This window comes from Schistocerca piceifrons, chromosome 9 (assembly GCF_021461385.2).
Source record: "Schistocerca piceifrons isolate TAMUIC-IGC-003096 chromosome 9, iqSchPice1.1, whole genome shotgun sequence".
Classification (NCBI taxonomy): Eukaryota; Metazoa; Arthropoda; class Insecta; order Orthoptera; family Acrididae; genus Schistocerca; species Schistocerca piceifrons.
Genome location: NC_060146.1, coordinates 86697349 through 86722260, shown reverse-complemented (window position 1 = coordinate 86722260; position 24912 = coordinate 86697349). Strand labels below are relative to the sequence as shown.

Here is a 24912-nt window from a genome sequence, read left to right as displayed (position 1 = left end):
GGATGTAAATGAGATAGCAGCAAACATGAAACAGTACATGGCAAAATGTTTATATGCGTATTATTCTTATGGTGACAAGAATACTGCATGTGATTCACAATTTATAAAAGTTCCTGTTAGTAACCATTTCTTCTCACAGATAGGAAAAAAATTCAGAACGTAGAGTTGGCATTATTGACAAACATCCCAGTCTTGCCAGTCGGATTTTCGTAGTACACTGAAATGCTGCTACATTCGAAGATGAACAATACGGAATTTGTATTTACTTCGTTGGATAATGTATGAAAATGCAGTGGTCGAAACTCGGGGCGGAGAAAAAACTCATCTTCCACCTTTTTTTTAAAATTTATTTAGTGACGCAAAGGTTTTGGCGCCAGTATTTATCTTTGTGCCTACAAAGCATGCCGGTGTAGCGCTACATATATTCGACGGCAGAAGTAAGTTGTGGCGGCACCCACCAACTTTTTTCAGAACTTCCGCTTGCTTTGCACTCGATTCTAAGCCGCATTGGCATTACAAAAACCGGAAAAATAAGTGCAGCTTAGATTCGAGTAAATATGGTAACTAATTTTCTACACACTGTCTGTAGATGTCATCTACATCTACATTTACACCAATAATCTGCAAATCACACTGAAGTGCCTGGCAAGAAGATTCATCGAACCATCTCCACAATAATTCTCTATAAATCCACTCTCAAGCAGTGTGCATATGAACACTTTTATCTTTCCATACGAGCTCTGATTTCCTTATTTTATAACGATGATTGCTTCTCCCTACATAGATTGGCGTCAACAAAACATATTTCACATTCGGAGGAGAAAGCTGGTGACTGAAATTTTGTGAGAAGATCCCGCAGCAACAAGAAATGCCTTTGATTTAATAATATCCACCGCAACTGCTGTATGTGTTCATGAGACTCTCTCCCCTATTTCTTGATAATACAAAATGTACTGCTTTTCTATGAACTTTCTCGGTGTACTCCATTAACCCCACCTGTTAAGGATACCACACCGTGCAGCAGAACTCCAAAAGAGGACAGACAAGCATAGTGTAGGCAGTCTCTTTGGTAGATCTATTGTATCTTCCAAGTGTTCTACCAATAAATTGCAGATCTTCCCCACAACATTTTTACATGCTCTTTCCAATTGAAGTTGTTCATAATTTCAGACATATTGGCGTTTCTGTGGGAAAGTCAAAGTGCTCGACAGAACATTTATTCAGCCAAGTAATCCATAAAATGTTCGGTACACAGCAATAAAAAATTTATCATCATCTGCTGTGACACGTTTAAAGCACTTAGTGTACACGTAGACAAGGTATTTAAAAAAAATTCCCTTATTTCCTGGTTCAAAATACCACTTTTCCCACATGAAAATACAGTGTACCTAGTGAAAATACAGTGTGAAAGTAATGTACTTTCCTTCAGAGTGAAAAACTTATCATTCCTCTCATTGGTAAATGTTTTATACACTGTTGTATAGCTTCCCCACACTTTAGGAAACTAAACCCAGCAAAAAATCATTTTGAAAAGATCTTTGATGCACAGCAACATGTACACTGTATGTTTCCCTATTACCTAAGTATAAATACAAAGTCCACCAAATACAGCACAGTAGTTTCCTAAGCACTGAAATCAAGATAGCGATGAGCTTTTATCAACCAACCATAGTTCATGTGTTGTGATCTTGCCAGCCCGTAACAGCATACATTCAGAGCATAGGACATGTGATATAGTCAGCCAATAGCTAAGTCACTATTAAGCAGCACAAACACACAAATAAAAAAAGTTAATGGTTTACATTAATATACATACAGTACAGCTACAAGAAAAGCTAAGCTTTCACATACAATTTTTCTGAGGGCATGGTTAGACAGGATCCTGAGAGCATAGCTTAAATTGCAGCAGCTGGATATTTCTGACAAGCACAGTTATAAATTTCACTGCTGTGTACCAAACATTTTGTGGATTACCTGGCTGAATAAATGTTCCGTTGAACTGTTTGACATTTCCATAGAGACGCCTGTTAAGTGTGAAATTGCTCAAGAACTCAGCTAGCACTTTTTTTAAGGATGATTATACGTTTTGCCATTGTTATTACATAATTTGTAATCTATGAAAGAAATAAAAATGAAAAACTAACCTTGCAGCTTGGTCTCTTTTTGGTGTGTGTTGCCCTTTGAGAAATACCGAACACACACATGCCTGTAAAATTTTAAATAGTGGCATAAATGGCTGGTCTTCAGGGCTTGAAGTTTTTCTAGGGAGCAGGTCCTCAAAGTGTTAATGAAAGATTCAAACACTCCACGAATAAAGAAATTTTGTGAATGAAATTCAAATGTTCTGTGATTTAAGAAATTCACCGCTTCTCACATGTAACATAATTCAACTTGTGTAAAAAGAAATTTACTTTGAAAGTAATGCTTCTCAAGCCACCATTCGCAACATTTTTCCACAACAATTGTGATGTCGCACTCATCGAAAGCAGTTTGTCGATACGAAGTATACTGCACAGTTGTCATAAGGCCTCTGCCACATTTTGCTGTCAACAGATGTTTGTGTTGCACTGTGTTTTGTTCTTTTAAATGGTGCATTTTCTTTACAACTAAAGTTTTTTTGGTGTTCTCCTCTCTTTTATGTTTCAATGCTGCAGGATTATTCTGAAGTTTGCTAGAGTACCATTAAACCTGTAAAGAAGCTAATATGATAGTGTTTTCAAGTGATTCAGACAATAGCGATGAGGGTGATTCTGCTCTTTTGAATGATTCATTTTCTCATGTTAACTTTTTTGATATGGTGCCAGAGTCTCTGCACAGTTTCATTCAGGAGCCATCTCAAATGTGTTAACAATGACCAATATCCTGAATGATTTTCCATAGTCTAAAAGCATGTAAATGTTCGTGGAGATGGGTACTAAAAGTTGTGACATACCCAATGCAGACTGTTGAAGATACAAATGCTGAATGAAACATTTTACTGATAGGAACCACCTTTGTGGTGTAGAGGTTAGTGCCAAGGATACTAAATTAGGTCTGAGCTTTGCTTCCCTGAGGCAGTGTGGGACTTCTGTAGAGGGAAGGTCTGGAATGGGGTCCAGTCAGAGTCGTCACTACAACAACAATTTGCTCTACACAGAGACAGTGGCAAAATTGGCACAAAAGTTACCAAGCTGGCATCAAATTTAAATGTGTGTGTGATGCTGTGGCATTCCACATATTTTACTATGAGGGATATCAGCAGGAGCATTACAGGTAAATATGTAACTGACACTAGCCATCAAAAACAACATTTAGACGTCATACTCAAATGTCAAAGCACACAGTGTTCTACACCCAGAGGTAGTGGCTGAGGCCCTAAGAAATGCCTACTGTACTGTTAAAACTCCTATAGGTGTGTAGGCGAAAGAAGATCTCTGGCAGCTGGCAGCGCTGTTGCCAGTCTTCAACAGTGAAGTGCACACTGATTCAGGTAAAAACATTTGCCATCTATACATCAGCAACAACAGTGAGGCATTGCCACAGACTCGAGCACAAAACCACGAGATGTGACTGTTTGACATGCATATGCAAATAATATAGTTTTAATTATTCTGGGTAGTAACCAATATTTTGAAACACCAAACTACAAGGGAGAATACGGCTTACCAAAATCTACATCACTGTCTTCTTCTTCCTCTTCTTCGGGCTTTTCGGTGTCAGCAGCACGAGATGCTGTTGCAGTTTCCTGCATAACAGTTGCTGGCGCAGCCTGCTGTGAGGTGGAGCTGTCGTACGAGTACGGAATAGCCGCCCCCTTTTCCCGCTTCTTCTTGCCGTCTTTCTCCCCGGGTGGCGGTGTGGACTCATCGGGTCGTGAGATGGGACCGAACTGTTCCTCGAGATATAATTGGTGCAGAAACTTTTCTTCTTCAACTGCAATAATTAGGAGTGTTGTAACTTCTGTCCTAACATCACCTTGTCGGTGCTTTAAATTAGTAATGAGCCAGAATACCAATACACTTCAAGTTATATATGAAATACAAACTTTCAAAATCTGCATTTTCCAACAGTAGTACAGTTAATAAAAATAAGACAAGTTTTTGCAACATTAAAAACTTTTGACAACAGGCTGCTAAGAGAAATCAAAATTTTCCTCTTTAGCAATGGAAAATGAACTTCACCAACCTAAAATATTGAATAAATAACCAATTTTTCAGGTGATGATCTCATACAGAAACAAACACACAATTTCCTACATCTGTACATTGCATGCTAACTTACAATGATAAAGAGTACATCAGGCTCCATATGTTATTTTAGTCTTCATACAGTAAACCAGCCTCAGATGCTCTCACTGTTACTGCACAAAACAATGGTGAAACATACTGATGCTTGCGCTCTCGCGCTCTCTCTCTCTCTCTCTCTCTCTCTCTCTCTCTCTCTCGCTCTCCCCCCCCCCCCCCCCCCCTCCTATTAATTCTACCTCTTTCTTGTATATTTATAGCACATTATATTTGTTCTTGTCGAAGGTCATCTTCAGTCTCCATTTTTTTTATAATATTTTCTGTCATTGCGAATTCCCTATTTACAACAGTTATCTGCCAACTCATTGATTTAATCACGAAACCAGTAACAGCACTATAACAAACTCCTGAGTTACACATGAACTGTCAAACTAGATAATATTTTTAATAATGCATATGATTTAGCATGGAACAGAGAAACTAATGGTCCAGATACAACATCATTCATACAGTATTATTCCTCACTTCAATAGCTTTAGTTAACTACTGGTAGTCACTAATGAATTACCACCCTTTTGAGACATTACCAAAGGTGCTCAACTACTGCCTCTATTTATTTTAAAACTCATAAAACAAAGTAATCTGTGTTAGCTCCTCTTTAACATTGTTGTTTACATATTCTAAATCACATTTACAATTGGTTCTCTCGTTTATTTAATTTTACATCACACAAAGGTTTGAGTCACATGTATTAGAAATCTCAATTTTTCCACCTTCATTTTTTCTTTCATCAGTTTTTAATCTCATCATGTACTTCCATGTATCATAATCTCAAAGCTATGGTCACTAATGGGAAATATCCTCATCTTCAGAATATATTCATTTTGGTACATGTCATCGGTTTCCTTTCTGGGGGCAGTGCTAACAATAAGACTCCTTAGAGCACAGACAGCTACGCAGCTGGCGGTGGTCTCTCGCCAGTGTGAACCATGCAACCACAGACGTGTAACGCGACGCCAACCTTGGCCAAATTCTGTCACACGGACGTGACTGATCGTTTCATATTGGGGATAAAGTCAAGCCACCACAGCAGCATCACCACTCTCAATCTGTCAGACAGATGTAACAAGTGCTGCTACAGTACAAGCCCCAGACTCAAGTGTGATTTACTGTTATTTGTGCTGCACCGACTCTTGGCTATGAATTGGTTTCTTAAGTGTTACTATCAGACTGTCGAGATAATTCAGTATTTTATCATGGTATTTATTGTAGCTTGTATTTGTGCAACGAAATGACTACGAGCTGACATTTAAGTTTTGACTAAACCATTTCATCGACTCTTTCCCTCCTGCACTGCCTTTCACACCACCTTACACGCAGCTCAGGTTACCTTTACCATTTCAATTCCTTACAGAAATCTTTACAGCCTCTTACAGCTCTGGAAGTTCTTTCTTCTTTCTACAGAGGAAAAAATAAAATTAAATTTAAAAAATGGAAATGAGTTTATGTCGTCAGTGGCTGGAGTTCCCAGGCGGGAAGTTCGGCTGCCAAGCGAAAGTCTTATTGAGTGCGACGCCACATTGGGTGACTTGCGCGTCGACAATGGGGACAAAATGACGATTAGGACAGCACGACACCCAGTCCTGAGGGGAGAAAATCTCCCACCCCGGCCGAGACTCGAACCCGAGGCCCCGTGCATGGTATTCTGACAAACTGACCATTCAGCTAATTAAAAAAAAAAAACACACAAATGGTCTTGGAAGCACAAGGTTGTAACACCTTCTTGCTGCAGTCTAGAGTACATAAAGCATTTTTTTTTACAACTATTTCTAATTCATTTTTCAATAAATCATCCTGTGCCATTTGGTGCTAGCATACAAAGAGATTCCACAATATAAAAACAAATAACATATGTTTATTGAAAATCACAGTCACCAAGAGTTATGGTACAGGTGTTGGATGTTTTGATCAACAAAAATGAATCTTCTTAACATTGAGTTTTATGAATCAAGTTCAGGTGTTCAGTTTGGGTTTTTGACATTACATAGTGCAGATGAACATCCTGTACACACCCACCCATAGAAATACTGTGACTGATAAATTTTTCTTTGGTTGCCAAAGATTTGTGATAACTGAAATTGTATTCAACAGTAAAGGTTTCCTTAACAGCAGATGGAATATAATTTTCTGTAAGTATCAACAAGCTGTGGGGCACCACTTGCAAAAACATTAAATGCACTAGTATACACAATCGCTTTTTTAAGAATAGAATTTCTACCTCTTCGGACGTCAGGCTTTGAGAACTACTAGCACTCTTCAAGCATACACACAAATACACTTACAAGAAAATATTCGCATTTCACGTGACACCACAACAGATTTTGTATGTGACATACATCTTGTATCTTAAGATTTCATTTTCTGATCTATTATTAGCGCCCCTTTTTTTAATTGTCAGTGTTATCTATCCCTTTTTATGTTTATCTTTTTTAAATATTGCTACCTTCTCCAGAAGCAAATTTTACATCTTTAAACTATAATGTGCTGCCTTCCACTGTTTTTTACTTCCACTAATGACCAATTTTTGATTTGATTTAGCCACTTTATGATACTTACATAATAAAAATCATTATTGTTATAATACACATTCTCTTACTCACCTAATGCTTAAATCATCAATGAAACTGCCTTAACAATATAATAATAGCTGTAATTGTGTCCTTTGGCAAAGTCCTGTTTCCACTTAATCTCGGATATGTTAAGCTATACTCACTTCCAAGAAAATCATTTTGGACAATGATGCGATACCGCTCATAATTTATAAGCCTCTCTTCCCTTGACAACTCCTCTGGTGGCGGTGGCTCTGTCCGTGATGGATACTCTGGGATGATATCCAGATGAGCACGTACATCAAATCTGTCTATCAACACATCCTGTCTTCCTTGCCACGGCATCCTGCAATACATTTCCATTCAAGGGTAATGGCACTATTTATTTTTTATCCAAAAAAGGGTAAAAGGAGGAGGGTGAGAGCTGTGTGATGCAGGTAAAAACAATGACACACTTTTATCTATGAGAAAGTATTCAGTATAGTTGGAACATTGTAACACGGAGTTTTCACACAGCAAAAAAATATGTCCAGATCTAAGAAAAGCAACATATTAATTTTATCTTGTGTTACTTCTTTAGTCACAGTTACAATGAAGTACACAACAGAAAAATATCCGGAAGTAGTAACTAGTATAATAAAAACCACCAGTTCCAAGCAATGACGCTATGGACAATTACTACAACTGTAACATCATATCATCGTGTGCATACTTAACAAGACCTCTGTGGGCATCTGGGCTTTTTGGGTAGGCACACTCTTGTATTGATGCCTTCAAATGTACTTGAAATCAAACTACAATATGGAAATAAGAATTTCCATTGGGCTGTAAATACCTGCATCTACATCTACACAGATAATCTGCAAACTACCGTACCGTGTGGGGAGGAGGGTACCGTGTACCACTACTTGTTGTTTCCTTTCCTGTTCCAAACGCAAATGGAGCAAGGGAGAAATGACTTGTCTCTATACCTCCTTATGCGCCCTAATTTCTCTAATCTTATCTTCGTGTTCCTTATACGCAATATATGTTGGCAGCAGTAGACTTGCTCGACATTCAGCTTCAAATGCCAGTTATCTAAATTTTCTCAATAGTGTCCCTCGAAAAGAATGTCACTCTCCGGCCTAGGATTCCCATTTGCTATCTCGAAGCATCTCCGCAACACATGTTCCTCGAACCTACCTGTAACAAATCTAGTAGACTGCCTCTGAATTGCACTGACATCTTCCTCAAATCCAACCTGGTACAGGTCCGAAACACTCCAGCAGTACTCGAGAACAGGTCACACCATCGTCCTGCACACAGTCTCTTTTACATATGAACCATTCTTTCCTAAAATTCCCCCAATAAACCGAAGTTCGCCATTCACCTTCTTTACCAGAGTTCTCACATGCTCATTCTGTTTCATATCACTTAGCATTATCTTACATTTTTCCACATTTAGAGCTTGCTGCCATTCATCACACCAACTATATTTCTTCTAAGTCATCTTGTATCTTCCTACAGTCTCTCAACTTCTACACCTTACCGTGCACCACAGCGTCATCAACAAACAACTGCAGATTGCTGTCCACCCTGTTCACCAAATCATTTACGTATATAGAGAAAAACAGCAGTCCTGTCGCATTTGCCTGGGCCACTCTTAACATTATCATCGTCTCTGATGAACACCCTCTCAACATACTGGGCTCTATTATTTGAGAAGTCTTTGAGCAACTCACATACCTGTGAACATATTCCATATGCCCATACCTTCGTTAACAGGCTACAATGGGGCACCGCGGCAAATGTATGGAAATGTGGAACGTGCCTGTCACCCTTTATCCATAGTTTGCAGGATACCATGAGAGAAATTGGTAAGCTGATGTTCGCACGAGCAATGCTTTCTAAATCCATGCTGATTCGTGGACATAAGCTTCTTAGTGTCAAGAAAAAATATTACGAAAAGCATAGCTCCTCACCACATAGTGGAAATTTCAAGTTGCAGATAGCCACAACAAAGACTGTCGCAAAATAAGCTTTCAGTCAACAAGGCCTTTGTCACAAATAGGTGACACACACACACACACACACACACACACACACACAGAGAGCCTGTGGCAGCTGAAGTCCCACTACGAGCAGGAGCAGCAGTGCATGATGGGAGAGGCAACTGGGTGGGGGTACGGAGGAGGCTGAGGTGGGGAGGGACAGCAGGCTAGAGATGGGAGACGGTGAAGTGCTGCTGGGAAATGTACAGGGATGAGGTGGAGAGATGGTAGAGCAGCTAGGTGCAGTCGGGAGATAAGACGGAGAGCAGGAAAGGTGGCATAGCAGAAAAGGGCAAAAGTGAAAATTGCGCTGGTGGAATAGAGGGCTGTAAGACGCTGGAATGGGGACAGGGAAGGGGTTGATGGGTGAGGACAATGACTAATAAAGGTTGATGCCAGGAGGGTTGCAGGAATGCAGGACCGTTCCCACCTGCGCATTCAGAAAATCTGGTGTTGGTGGGGAGGATCCATATGGTACAGACTGCGAAGTAGTCACTGAAATGCCGAATGTCGTATTGGACGGCGTGCTCAGCAACAAGGTGGTCCACTTGTTGCTTGGCCACACTTTGGCGGTGACCATTCATACGAACAGACAGCTTGTCGGTTGTCATGTCCACACAGAATGCAGCACAGCACAGTGATTGCAACTTAGCTTGAGGATCAGATGACTGGTTTCACAGCCAGCCCTGCCTTTGATGGGCTACGTGATGCTTATAACCGGACTGTAGTAGGTGGTGGTGGGAGGACGTATGGGACAGGTCTTGTATCTACATATATTACAGGGGTATGAGCCATGAGGTAAGGGGTTGGAAGCAGCGGTTGTGTAAGGATGGACACATACATTGCGTAGGTTCGGTGGACGGCGAAATACCACTGCGGGAGGGGTGGGAAGGATAGTGGGCAGGACATTTCTCATTTCAGGGCACAACAAGAGGTAGTCGAAACCCTGGCAGAGAATGTAATTCGGTTGCTCTAGTCCTAGATAGTACTGAGTTACAAAGGGGAATGCTCCTCTGTGGCTGGACAGTGGGACTTTGGGAGATGGTGGGTGACTGGAAAGATAAGGCACGGTTGATTTGTTTTTATGTTGGGAGGATAAATACAGTCTATAAAGGCCTCAGGGAGACCCTCTGTATATTTTGAGAGGGACCGCTCGTCACTGCAGATGCGATGACCATGGCAGCTAGGCTGTATGGAAGGGACTTCTTGGTATGGAGTGGGTGGCAGCTGTCAAAGCACAGGTATTGCTGGTGGTTAGTAGGTTTGATATGAACAGAGGTACTTAGGTAGCCATCTTTCAGGTGGAGGTCAACATCTAGGAAGGTGGCTTGTTGGGTTGAGTAGGACCAGGTGAAGCAAATGGGGGAGAAGCTGTTGAGGTTGAGGTTCTGGAGGAATGTGAACAGGGTGTCCTCACCCTCAATCCAGATCACAAAGATGTCATCACTGAATCTAAACCAGGTGAGGGGTTTAGGATTCTGGGTTTAAGGAGGATTCCTCTAGATGGCCCATGAATAAGTTGGCACAGGATGGTACCATGCAGGTGCCCATAGCCATAACCTGGATTTGTTTGTAGGTAATGACTTCAAAGGAGAAGCGGTTGCAGGTGAGGATATAGTTGGTCATGGCAGCCAGGAAGGAGGTGGTTGGTTTGGAATCCGTCGATCATTGTTGTAGTGTTCAACAGTGGTAATATCGTGGTCATTAGGGATGTTCGTGTAAAGGAAGGTAGCACCAAAAGTGACGATTAGGGCACTGTGCGGTCAAGGGACAGGAATTGTGGAGAGTCGGTAGAGGAAATGGTTGGTATCTATTATAGAGGAGAGTGACTAGATTGGATTGTGAAAAGAAAATGGACTGTGTAAAATTTGGGACTTTGTACGGACGCTGATTTCCACGCAGTCGAGCACCACAAACTAATCATCATCATCATCTTATACAGGAGGGTAGGTTCTTGGTAACAGGCTGAAAGTGTTGGTCTACAAATGCAGAAATTCTCTCTGTTGGGGCACAATAACTGGCACAATGGGCTGTTCTGTGGTTGTGTTTATGGACTGTAGAAAGCATGTAAAAGGTAGGAATGCAGGAATTGGTAGGGATGAGGAGAGAGATGGACTCCATGGAGAGGTTCTGAGATTGGCCTAAGGATTTGATGATGATGATGATGATGATGTTTGGTTTGTGGGGTGCTCAACTGCGCGGTTATCAGCGCCCGTACAAATTCCGAACCTTATCTCAGCCCAATGGCGCCACTTTCATGATGATGATGAAATGATGAGGACAACACAAACACCCAGTCATCTCGAGGCAGGTGAAAAATCCCTGACCCCGCCGGGAATTGAACCCAGGACCCTGTGCTTGGGAAGCGAGAACGCGACCGCGAGACCACGAGCTGTGGACTAAGGATTTTAGGAGAGACTGGAGATCCTGCTGGATGTCTGGAATGGGGTCACTGTAGCAAGGTTTATAGGTAAATGTATATGACAGTTGGCAGAATCCTTGGATCCGGGATTTTGAGATTGCACGGCATGAGAATTTTACAGATGGAGAGAAGGTATTGCTAGGAGTTTTGGGCTTGGTTGATATGGTTTTGCAGGACTACGTTGGTGAGGGCCAAGGATTGGTGCGATGTGTACAGATGGAGGTCACTGTGGAAGGAAGGGGGGCAGCTGGAGATGGGTAAATTGTCAGTAAGGCTATTTGGGTGGGGGGGGGGGGGGGGGGGGGGAGATTCCATGAGCCACGTAACAATGCTGGAACAGTATGTGGACTGGGATCTGGCTAGGCATAAAGAAACTTTTCAGTAGTGACGCAGATGGAAGGGGGGATTCCAGGAGCCAGGTAACAATGCAGGAATAGTATGTGGGACTGGATTCTGGCTAGGGATAAGGAAACTTTTCTGTACTGATGCAGATAGAAGCAGCAAGGATCCATGGTGAGGAAAAAATGCAAAAAATTACATAAATAACGTAGAATTATGTCCAAAAAAATTCACAAAACTACACCCAAATAAGTGGGGAAAAAATCACGAAAAGGATGAAACGGATGGAAAACGGGGAAACAAGATGAAATCTGAGAGTGTATGATGGTAGTGAAAGGAGAAAACTCACTAAAATTCTTGTGAAGTCCCAATGAGATCACAGAAAAGATACAAATAAAAAATATTTTACTGTGGGTTGCAGGTCTGAGGGTGGATAAGTGTGAAGAACAGGGACGGCAGATGTGATCGGATGAGGTGAAATTAATAGATGTCAACTGCGACAGTACGGAGAAAGAGTGGCGGGTGGGGAGTGGTTGGTAGGACGAGATACAACATCGTGTGGCACCGGAAAGGTGAGAGAAATAACATGTGAAAACACACGGAGAGTGATCAACTTGAAGGTATAAGATTAATGACAATGGTTAGAGTAACGTGGAATGTAAGATGCTGCACAAACAATTAGCATGGTCTTGTAGCCGTCTGTTGTGCATGGCCAAGACGGTTGAATCGAGGGCTTGTAAGTACAGTGTGCAGTGCAGCTTGTAACACGACAAGAGAAACACAGGAAAGAAGAGCTAGAAGGAAGGACAATGAGTATAGTAATGATCTTAGAAAAAGTCTCGAGAAAGTTTATTATATTAGACCTGAGAATAGGTACAAGGATGCTGCAGCAAACAGTAGTTAGGGACATTGGTCTGTCATTTTGCGGGTCAGTTCTTTTACCCTTTTTACCTACTGGAGTCACCTGCCCTTTTTTTCCATCGCTGGGGGCTAAGTGCTGGGCAAAAGATTCACAATAAATGCCAGATAGGTAAGGGGCCTATGCCATAGAGTACTCTTTTTAAAATCGAACTGGGATTCCATCCAGACCTTGTGATTTATTTGCTTTCAAATCTTTCAGTTGTTTTTTTATGCTTATTACTACATCATCCATATGGGAGTCTGCCCGACAGTATGCTTGTGTGAGTCTCCTGGGTGAACAATTTCTTGAATGTGAGATTTAAAATTTCAGCTTTCAACTGCCACACCTGACTGGTCAACAAGGGACTGAATGAGAGACTTATACCTGCTTAGCGATTTTCAATAGGACCAGAATTTTCTTGGCTTCTCTGACAGATCTTTTGCTAAGGTGTGATGGTGGTGATAGTTGTATGTTTTGTGTACAGATCTCTTCACAGACAGATGAAACTCTACTAACCTTTCCTTGTCTCATTTGTGCATTCTCTTTTGAACCAAGAATGCAACAGCCATTTTTTCCTCAGCATCTTCCGAATTTTGTCATTAAACCATGGTGGGTTTTTTCCATCCTTTATCCACTTAGTAGGCACATTACTCTACAGACCACGTTTTACTACATAACCACAGAATGCACAATTTGGGGGCTTCAGGGGGCAGGGGGTGGAGGACTTGAAGAAACACTGTCACAAAATCAAACAACAATTTTTCACCGAAACCTAGATCTTGGGCTGTGCCACAAATCGTTGTCACCACAACAAGAAAAAGCGGTATTTTTACCTTGATTATTGTATATGTTAATTATATTTTTGAAAAAAAAAAGAGAAACTAAGGAAAGAAATTCCATTACTGAGAAATTAAAATGATAGCTTTAAGGTGAAATATGATAAAAACTGGAACACCAATTGTACAAGACTGATTTCCTCAGACAGACAACCACAGTACTGAAATGAAAATTCTTCAAAATGCTCATTGTTCATACTGTTGTCTCATTTACCTGGCTCCTCCACACATTCCTATTGCATGCAACATATATGTTAAGTAACTTGGAATCACATTCATTGCTGTATTAAGTTAGCAATATGGAGGGTGGTATTTATACCAGATATAAATACACACAACAGCATTCTAAATATTTTTCCTCTCCCCATCATATTTAGTAGCATAAAACTACACACACACACACACACACACACACACACACACACACACACACACACACACACACACTAGTCGACTCGTTCTCTGTAACTGAAGTGTGCAGGGGTGTCAGGGGCAAGTTTTGACTTAAGAGGGCACATTCCCACGTGTCAATAAACGATCTTGATGAAACTTGGTGGGTTTGTGGAGAGACAAAATAGTGAAATACGTATTTTTCTGTTTGTGCCCAGTTTCAGTTTTAAGGACGAAACACACTCCGAATTGTAATTTGGTATTTTAGGTTTAGAGGGTATACCTTCAAAACGGTGACATAAAAATGTTTTTCATATAAAAGCTGATATGTAATTAATGTTCTTGAAAAACAGTATAATCAACTTTTGAAATAACCTGAACTTTTGCAAATTACCCCACCACCATTAATTAATACTGAAAAATGTAAACTTTTTTTACAACATAAATTAAAGAAGCTTTCATGCCATGGACATCCCTGTGTAATAAGACTGGCATCCGAAATACTATTTTTGGAAAATAAGCTGTACACAATGCGCTGTCCGAGTATTTTTAACATACTTAATTAAATATCAAAATTATCATCAAAATTATTATTATTATTATTATTATTATTATAATACATTTTGGCCCTAAAGACAGTGATTGAACTTAAATGTTACATGATTATTCAATTTTCCCTTTTTTATGTTTTCTTCTTTTTCTCTTCCCAAAACCTCTTCATTCTTTGACTGTGTTTGTGTTTCCTTTGCTCTGTCCATATTTTCCATGGTTTCTTCCTTTCTTTTACTTCAAATTTCATGTGCATAATTTTGTTTCTGAATTTGTCTCTTTCATCTATCATTTCCTTATTGATTCCTGCTTGTTTTAGGTCTTCTTCTATTTCATGAAACCAGTTGGTATTTTTGATTGAGCTGTTGACTAGATCAAAAATTCTCTTTGTGAATTTGGTGTTGTTCATTCTGTGTATGTGCCCAAGGAATGTTAATCAATGTTTTCTGATTATGTCCGTGAGTGTCTGTACGTCCGTATAGTTCTTTGGTTGGCCTCTTAATCCATATACCATCTCTATGTATTGCTCCAAAAATTTTTCGAAGGATTTTATGTTACATCTTTTGTGTCTCTACGATGCCTGATGCCCCGGCTGAGGTCATTTCTAATGCATAGAGGGCTTCTGGTAGAACAACCGTATTGAAGTGCCTGAGTTTCGCCTGTCTTGAGGTGCTTCTTTATTGTAGTGCGTTCATGTGAGTTTGTACGCTTTCTGAAGTTTTTCTGTTTGTTCTGTACTGGATGCCTTGTTTGATCCTCCTATTTGTATGTATTCTCTCCAGGATAGTTAAATTTTTCCACTCTGCTAACCAATCCATATTTTGTGTGCATGACTTCTGAATTATTGTTCTTTCTTTCCATATATTGTGTTTTCTCATATGATATATGTAACTCATTTTAGCAGAGACTTCATGTAAATATTCCAGGGCTTCTTGAGCTGCTTCTCTGTTGTTGCTGAGCATTGCCAAGTCATCTGCAAATGCTAGGCATTTTATGATTGTCTTGTTTGCAAGTGTTCTTCCTACCTGAATTCCTTTTACTGTTTCTTCCCACTGCTTGATAATATTGTCCAGGACTATGTTGAATAGAAGTGATGAGAGATTATCTCCTTGTCTGACCCCTGTATGTGTCTCAAATGGCTCGGAGATTTCTCCCATAAATTTTATTTTGGAAGTAGCATCTGTTCTAATAGTGCCCTAGTTCTTCTGTCTATTCCATATTCTTCTAGTGTGTCAAAGAGAGTCTGCCTGTCAATGGAGTCATAGGCCTTCTTATAGTCCCTGCCTGGTATTCACTTATCTTTGTACCCACTTGTGGTTCTAGTCTGTTCAGTAACACTTTGGACAGAATTTTGTAAGTGACCGGTAATAATGAGACCCCCCTATAATTATTAGGCTCTGTTCTGTCTCCCTTCCTGTGGAGTGGGTGAATCAGTGCCCATTTCCATTCCTGTGAAATTTTGTCTGAACTCCATATTTCCAAGAGAATTTTATGAATTTTCTTTGTAATATTTTGGTCTGTGAGTTTCCAGATCTCGGCAATAATGCCATCTTCCACTAGGGCTCTGTTTTTGTTTAGTTGTTTTATAATCTCCTCCACCTCTGTGATTGTAGGCGGCTTTGAGTCTGGGTTTGGTAGTGTTTTGTGAAGTGTAATCTTTCCTTGGGCTTCACAGTTGAGGAATTTATCAAAGTATCCTTCAAGAATATTGAAATTTTCTATAGAGTGTGTTTCTGGAGTTCCATTTGTTCTTCTGAAGCAGATAAGGCTGCTAACCCATTATATTTTCCCCGAATATTCTGTATAAATTTCTTGTATTATTGGACTTCAAGAAAAATATCATCTAGTCTATCTTTGTTGTATGCTCTTTTTCACTGCTCCATGTCTTGAGGATTGTTTTTTGGATTTTATGGAAATCCTGCCAGGTTTCAGTTGTTCTGTTGCTGCTAAACTACTTCCATGCCTTAATTCTTCGTTCAACTGCCTGATCAGAAGTTGCATTTCACCATCTATATTTGCATTCCCTGGGAGACTGATCCCAACACATTCCTCCTGAATTATCTTCGCCAGGTCTATCCAATTCTCTGTTGTATTCTGATTAATTTCTTCAATAATTTTATCTTTGTTTATCCTTATGTGTTCTGGATATGGTCTTATAATTTTGTTCTGTATTGCCTTTCTATTCTTTGGAATTTGCCTAATCTTTACTCGTAGCAAGTGACAGTCAGACTAAGAATCCTTTGCGCGTTCTCACATTTAGAATTTCACTCGAGGTTTTACTTCTCACAGCTATGTGGTCTATTTGGAATTCTCCCCATACGTTTTTGGGCATTTTCCACGTTGTCAGTTTTCGTCTCGGCTTCAGAGATTGTGTCGACATAACTTTTGAGTTAAAATTTTGACACTACTTTATGAAATGCTCCCCATTCTTGTTTGTGCATTTGTGTGCTGTATGTGGGCCTGTGATTTGCTTGTACTACTTCTCTTTGCCTAGATGTGCAGTGAAATCTCCTAGTACAATTTTGACATGTCTTTCTGGTATTTTGTTTGTCATTTCTTCCATGTCTTCACAAAAGTCTTCCAACTTCTTGTGGTCTCTTCCTGTTGTGATCATTTGTAGGTGCACGTGCGTTGACGGTTGTGTATCTTCAGTTTCCTGATTTGAAGGTTACTGTGGAGATTCTTTCTGATACTGAACTGAAATCTATGGTGTTGTCCATGACAGATTTGTGTACTGCAAATCCTGTGCCAAACGCTGTAGGTGTTTCTCTCCTGACAGCAGGTTTTCCTTTGTACATTCTGTCGTTTTCCGTGTCAAAATGGTTCTCGCCAGTAAAATGCGTCTCTTGTATTGTGAGGATTTTGATGGGAAATTTTTCTAGTACATCGGCAGATAGTTTAAGTTTGCCTATCTTAACCAGTGTATTGGTGTTGAGTGTGCCAATAAAATGTTTGCAAAGAGGTTTTGAGAAGTTCCGACTCTTTACTTCGTGATGTTCCCAGTCCCCCAGAATCCGATGACCAGAAAAAACCAGTAAATTCACTGGGGCTTGGGGTAGTGGGTATCTTCCCCATTGTTCCATCATGACTTTTGCAAGTTGAAGATGGTTAATTATTTGTTTTACTTATTTTTGTGTTATGTTTTAAATTTTTATTTCATGTTTTACACTCGTGTTTTCTTTTATTTTTAATTTATTGTTTCACATATGTGTATTTTATTTATTGAAAATAATTACAATAATGATAATCCGTAAAGAAATGCTTAAAGTGTAACTTTTTATAGAGAGGCTTAAAACATAACTTTTTATATGCCATGCACATAAAGTAATGAAGTTTTCTTCACATAATACACACAACAGAGAAGAGAATATAAAACAAAATTCAGCGGAACTTCTAATCGTCACGGGTAATCCTCTAAATATCGTGATTTGTATCAGGCATACTTCTGTACATTGGCAAGCCTTAGTAAAGAGGATTAATTATGTAGTAGTGTCTGTAGCTCAATTCCACTGTTTTTCAAGTGGACATCAAAATCATTCAACACAACCAAAGCAGATACAAATCAGAAAATTTAGAGGATCAGTCATGACAATTTGAAATCCTGCTGAATTTTGTTTCATTTATTATCTTCTCCGTTCTGTATATTACGTTAAGAAATTTCAATCATTTTATGTGCATGATGTTTAAAAATATTATGTTTTAAGCATTTCTTTACAGACTGTCATTACTGCAACTATTTTCTATCACAATAATGAGTTAGCTATTATTTTCAATTAACAAAATACATGTATGTTTAATATCAAACTAAAAAATAAATGAATCCATGAATGTTAAACATAAACCAAAATGAGTAAAATAAATACAAGGGAATGTCTGAAAGAGGTGCAAAATAGTTTTATTAGCAAAAAGTTTAATAGGTGACAAAACAATCACAAGTGAACTTGCATATTTTACCTAGTTTTCTACAGTCACCGACATTCTCAATACACTTCTCCTGTCAGGGTACCAGTTTCAATATGCCCTGCTCGTAGAAGTCCATTTGGTTGGAGCATAGCCATCTGTGGATTGCTGATTTCACTTCCGCATCCCTCACAAAGAGTCAGCTGCCCAGGAATTTCTTCATGTGACCAAACAGATGAAAGTTCAATGGTGCAACATCCAGACTGTACAGCAGATGCTGGAGCACTTCCCACACACATTTGGCGATTTTCTCGTAAACAGGAGCAGTAATATGGGAGCACACACTGTCAAAAAGAAATCTGACACCTTCGAACATTAACATCGTGGCGTCTGTTACGAAGGGCAGGTCCTGTGTTCAGCGAGGGAGTCCACAAGTAACACGCCATGCACATCCCAAAACACTGTCACAACCACTTTCCTAGCAGACTGAATCACACTGAATTTTTTTTGTACTGCGGAACAAGCATGTTTCCACTCCACGGAGGCTTCTTGGTTTTGGGGATTTAGTGATATGCCCATAACTCATCACCACTGACAATTCCTTTCAGAAAATCGTGTCCTCCTGCAGCGCAACGCATTAAGTGATCCAAGTTTGTCATTTGCTAGTCCTTGAGGTTCTTAGGCACACAATGAGCAATAACTTTACAAAATTTCAACGTGTCATGAATAATATCATACACTACACCATAGGAAATGTTTAACTGCTGTGACAAGGTTTGCAACTGCACACACTGGTCATTCAAAATTGCCGCCTCAAGGGCTGCAACATTCTCCCGGGTTGCAGCTGTTACTGGCCAGCCTGAGTGTGGCAGATCACTAAAGTTCACACATCCCTCTTGGACGAATGCACACCACCTGGAGATATTGCTTCAGTCCATACAGTAGTCCCATATACGAAACCAATGTCCCTGTGAATTTCACTCAATTTATATCCTTCGGCCCACAAATATCGATTACACTTTGCCACTCTTCACAAGTCGACAACAGTAAAAGCGTGTCATATCTGTTTTGTAGTTCACGCTACACTTGCTAGAACTGCAAATGAAAACAAAATGCTCTCGGTAGCACAAACTTCAAACTATATCGTCATGAAATTTCAACACACCAACTGCAAATACCAGGGAAGAAAAAAAATAAATCACTGTATGTTCCTTTCTGATCCTCCTCCATAATTAGAATAATAATGAGCATTTAGATATTTTAATTATTTAAGTCAAGAATACTCCGACAGTACACTGTGCACTGCTATTTCAAAAATCAGCTTTATTACACAGGAGGGATGTGGCTTGAAAGCTTCGTTAATTTATGTTGTAACAAAATTGTTCATTTTTCAGAATTAATTAATCCTGGTGGGATGTTTTTCTAAATTTTAAATTATCACAAAGTTGATTATGCAATTTTCAAGGACATTAATTACACGAAAAACATTTTTTGCACATTGTCATTTCAAAGATATTCCCTCTCGACCTTAAATGCCAAATTACCTTTCCAGTTGTATTTTACCCCTTGAAAGTGAAAAGTGGAGAAAAAGAAAAATGTGCTGCACAATTTTGGTCCCTCTACACTCCTACCAAGTTTCAACAACATCATTTACTGACACTTGGGAATGTTCCCTGGTTAGTATGGAAGTTGGGTGAGTAATCTTGCCACCTAAGTGTGGCACTGACAGGCCAGTATCACTGGCTGTATGGATAAGATGGCCTCTAACAAAGCTGTGTTTTGTCAGGCTTTGGAGGTTGCAAGACGAAAATTAAGTGATGGAGTGTAAACAACTGTAAATATGCTCCTTCAAAGGAAGAAGGAAGTCTGGAAAATGTTTGACACTGTAGCCCACCCTCCAGAAGAAAAACATACAAAGAATGTACAATGGAAACAAACTGGTTCGAGTCTTGTTTATTCCACATCCACTATGGAAAAACACATGCAGTCCATCAAACCGAATATAAAGTACAGAACAAAATCACTTATTGCCTTGCAACCAAAAATTGCACTATCTGTGTATTCTTTTAGTTATGGCAACTTGCATTTATGGGATTAGCAGTGAGTTATGTAGCTAATGATTCATTTCTGTAACTTTTTTTTGTAGACAGCTATAAATTTATTTTAATAATTAATCACCAGTCAGAGAACACCTTGTGTCCTGTTTTCTTGTGCTTGATTTTCAATAACACTGTTAATGGCAGCACTATACTCAATTTGGTGTCAATTTGCTATCATTCTGACAGGACTTTATGAAGATATGAGAGTAGCAACCCACTGTGTCCTACACAGCTCCTTTGCGATGGCTTTTGTGTAGTAGTAAGAGCAGTTTGTGTACCGCAGATGAGATGGCATATTAAGGAGGGACATACTCAATTTGCCAAAATTTCTTCAGCCAGTCATCCCTTTACCCAATACTGGAACAAAATCATCAGTCTCTATCAAATCAATTCATCAGAAACTGAAGCCCTGATGATATTATGTGTTTTTGAAATTCATGGTGGTCAAACATCAATACTAAATCCAAAGAACATTGATCATTACAGTGTTTGTGAATAAAATAAAGGAAGATAGACAGTCATTGGGCTGGTGAAATTACTGTGATATCCTAGGTGAAGTCATGCTGGATGTGGTGTGCTTTTGTCTTTCTCCATTGTATTAATTAGACACAGTAGGTGAGCCCAATCCAAGTATTCTGCGTTCAGATGTGGTGTGTGAGAGAAGCACAGTGAATAAATGTTGTCAAAGATGACCAATACTACCTCGCCTAATAATACAGCTGACCATGCGGCATCCTTGACCGTACAGATCTCACTCAGTTGTACTCACTCAAGTACACTGCAAGTACACTGTAATCTGCAAGTACACTGCACTCCTTTGATTTGCCACTTCACTTCATTCTTTTGTGTGAAGTAGGCAACCACCACATTTCCTTAGCAGTCTGGAATGGCTACGCATCAACGAGTGCTCACCTTCATTTATGCGCATGATGAAACTGTTGTCAGAATGAAGCCAAACAGTGTGAAAAGTGAGGGCTGGGAAATGAATGTCGTCTACACAGATTCGCCAAAACACGGTAGCAGTGCTCTAGTATTAACCAAATTGCTCAGAGAATTAACGTAAGACCCACAATGAAGTGTGGTATTCAAAGTTTAGAGACTGTTTTCTTCTTGCACAGTGATGCCAGAAATGAAGAGTAATTTTAGAAGCCACAAAAATCTGAGCAATAACCAAGTAGAAACAGCTAAACAAGATCCTCAATGTTGGCAGCGCTGTTGTCAGGTTTCAACTGTGAAACACAAACAGCTGCAGGCGAAAACAGTAAACATTTACAGATCTGTGACAACACTGACGTTTTGCCACAGAAATGTATACATGAGCACATCACATGATCGGTTGAGACAGACGTGCAAAGTGCTAGACCAAGCCCATCGTAACCGCCAGGGACCGTCTCTCGTCGACACTATTACATGTAAAAAAAAAAATGACCGGATCGCCACTCAAACCTTGTCACCGGCACGGCAGGAACTGAGCAGTGTAAGTTATAGAAGTCTTAATTGTACAGTACTAAAAATCCAGTGTGGGATACAAACAATGGAGTGATTAAATGATTACTCTAGGAATACACAACCCCCCTAAATATCGTTCACAAAGTAATCATGAGGATAAGATTAGAATAATTACTGCACGCACAGAGACATTCAAACAATCATTCTTCCTGCGCTCCACATGTGAATGGAACAGGAAGAAACCCTAACAACTGGTACAATGAAACGTACCCCGTGCCGTGCAATTCGTGACGGCTTGCACAGTGTAGGTGTAGAGTACAGGTTGGCCCTAATTGCTCATCATTTGCATGTATTTACCACCCTTTCTACACTTTGAAAAATTCACTGGCACTACACAGATCACGAATCGCACGAAAAAAATGTGACGCAATTCCAGAAGTCTGGATGAGGAAATTAGGTGCACACAACTAACTACAGTAGCTTACATGTTTGCCGGGCTGTCTCCTGCGATGGCAACTGCGGGATCCAAATGTATCTTGACTGGCCGTCCATGTAGCTGAAGGAACTGCGTAGGATCTGCTTTCTGAAATGTAACACGTACACACTCGATTCTTACTCGTTCACACAACAGACTGAGCAAAATAAGTAATTGAGTAAAATAACTGATTGAGTAAAATAACTAATTTAGTAAAATAAGTAACAGACTTCACTACACAAAGGTCTTAAACCATAAAGAGCAGAAAATGTCACTTGGGGTACAGAAAGAAGGTGTACCCCAAACCGAACATTTTGTAAAGGAGGCTCACCAAACCTGAAAAGGTACAGTATACACACAAGTTGCATTAGACGCTCACTCAGATGGGCAAGGAGTCAATGTGTAGAATGTAAATAGCAATCACTACAATAGCAGCAAAGCAGTTATAGTAATAAACTTTACAATGAGTGCTGTGTTTACTGCCACCAGTTGGCCTCAGTTGCTCGAGACTGAAGTCATGTGTGTGCGAGATGTGTGAGTGAGGGTGTATGTGTGTGTTTGTCTCACTGGCCTAAAGGTATTATTTGTGATAGTCTTTTGTTGTGTCTATCTGTGACTTTGTTGTGCCTATCTGTGACCTTGCATCTCCTCTGTATGGTGAGTAGCAACTTTCCTTTTCACAACATTGTTACATTCCATCCTGGATTTTCCACCGTTCGAAAAGACAAGTTTGATCACACGTGAAGGCCCGCCTCACCGTTTTCTCCTATTACAGTGTGATAACGCATCGCGAGTTCCTGCCTACGGTCGAACAATCGATAAGGAATACTTCTTCGAAGTTACACGCCGTTCACTCAAAGCGATCCGATGAAAATGATCGGAATTGTCGTTTTACCACAAACAGGAATAGTGGCACAATTATAAGTAAAATAAAATATTATGTTGCCACAGCCACTGTATTTATCGGACTCGGCTCCCTGAGACTTCTTTCCATTCATAATGCCAAAGAGAACCATGAAAGGATGTAGTTTTGCTACCACTGACGAGACAGACACGTAATCACTGAAAGAACTGAACACCTTGATGAAAACTGAGTCAAAGAATTGCTTCCAAGATTGTAAGAAACACTAGCACAAGTGTATTATATCTGAGGGGGATTATTAGAATGGGACAAAGTAGTAGTTTGTTGTAGTAGTTGTTTACAAATAAATAAAGATTCTTTAAGAAAAACAAAAATTCCAATTACTTTTTGGTCACACCTTGTATGTTAGTTCCATACAACACTTTCTCAATGACTGTTATGATGTGGGACATTTCAACTGAACAGAAGAATATAGACAAATTTTACAAAGCTACATGCTGGCCATTTACACGTTTGTAGATAAATAATATTTTCTATTCAAGAATTTCTCTATCATACAGAACAACTTGTTAGCAGAATAAAATTCAACAGCAATGTCCCAATTTAATTCTCGAACCTCTGCAAAGATGAGTGGTATAGACAATGATGTCAGTGGTGTTATGAAACAGCTGAAAATCACTAAAATGAACAATGCCTCTGGACCAAATGGAATCCCTATCAGTCTGTACTCCAGATTTGCACCTGAGTTAGCACCCTTTTTTTTTAACTAAACTCTACCAGATTCCTCAAACAAAAACCATACCCAGTAGTTGGAATAAGTACGAGTCACATCCGTCTTCGAGAGGGGTAGCACAAGTCGACCACAAAACTACCGTCCTAAAAAAATAATCTGAGCTCAACCGTACCACGCTATCTCAAACAGAAGCAGCTACTGAAAGGAAGCAACTGAGGATTTCTCGACTTGACCACTTTCTTCAAAAACTCTACCAAGTGGACACGAACAGAACTGAATCGTGTGAAGATCACTCAACTGTCTTCGGTAAGGAGTTGGAAGATCCAGGAGTAACCTCCAGAAATGGCAACTACCTGTGGATGATATGGAACTGTGAATATACAGAAGAACACACAATGGAACATCTACTGGCCTATAACTATGCTCTGTATCTTGCACAGAAGAAGATGATATACTCAAAACTCAAAGCGCAATTGAAGCGGCAAGGTTTAGGGCAACAGCCAACAGCAGTGTCACTTAATAATTCTTTCTCTCTCTTGTTTTTAATGGTAAATGCCATATGTTATATTTGTTTCTGACTCAAATAAATTAATAAGAATGACACACCAACCACATAAATACCAAAAACACATTCTCTGGGATGGACAACCTAAAATCCTAATGCAGTGTTACTCTTTCTTAAATATGTATGCTGACAGAACTTAACTTCTATGTAAGAACATTATGATTGGCACAATCAAATGCCTTTGATGATTTGCAGTAGATTTCAAATGCTGATAGGTTATCATTTAAAGACTTTATATGTATTCAGTGAATGTATAAGTAGCTGCCGCAGTGTAGGAGACACTCTAAAATCTTAACTGATATTGACTAAGTATCCCACTGCTACACAGGTGGACAACAACCACTGATTACATTACCATCTCAAAAACTCGGAAATATGATCTAAGGAGTGAGACTGGCTGGTAGTTAATGACATCTCTGGAATCTTATTTCTTATTGAGTGGCCTAGCAAAGACACATTTTAAAATGTCTGACAAAAGACAGAAAGAAAAACACAGTTACAAAAGGGACTCATTCCCTGAAATGTGTCAT

At 39.7% G+C, this 24912-nt stretch overlaps 1 protein-coding gene across 1 annotated transcript in view; it reads right to left on the bottom strand.

Annotated features, from left to right (window-relative positions):
- LOC124717201 (CLK4-associating serine/arginine rich protein) overlaps positions 1–24912 on the bottom strand; it is a 132500-nt gene that overhangs the window by 102134 nt on the left and 5454 nt on the right. The window contains exons 3-5 of the mRNA XM_047243980.1: positions 22233–22330; positions 6997–7178; positions 3646–3912 (exon numbers count right to left, since the gene is read on the bottom strand). Coding sequence (XP_047099936.1) covers positions 3646–3912; positions 6997–7178; positions 22233–22330 — 547 coding nt within the window. The remainder of the gene's footprint in view (positions 1–3645; positions 3913–6996; positions 7179–22232; positions 22331–24912) is intronic.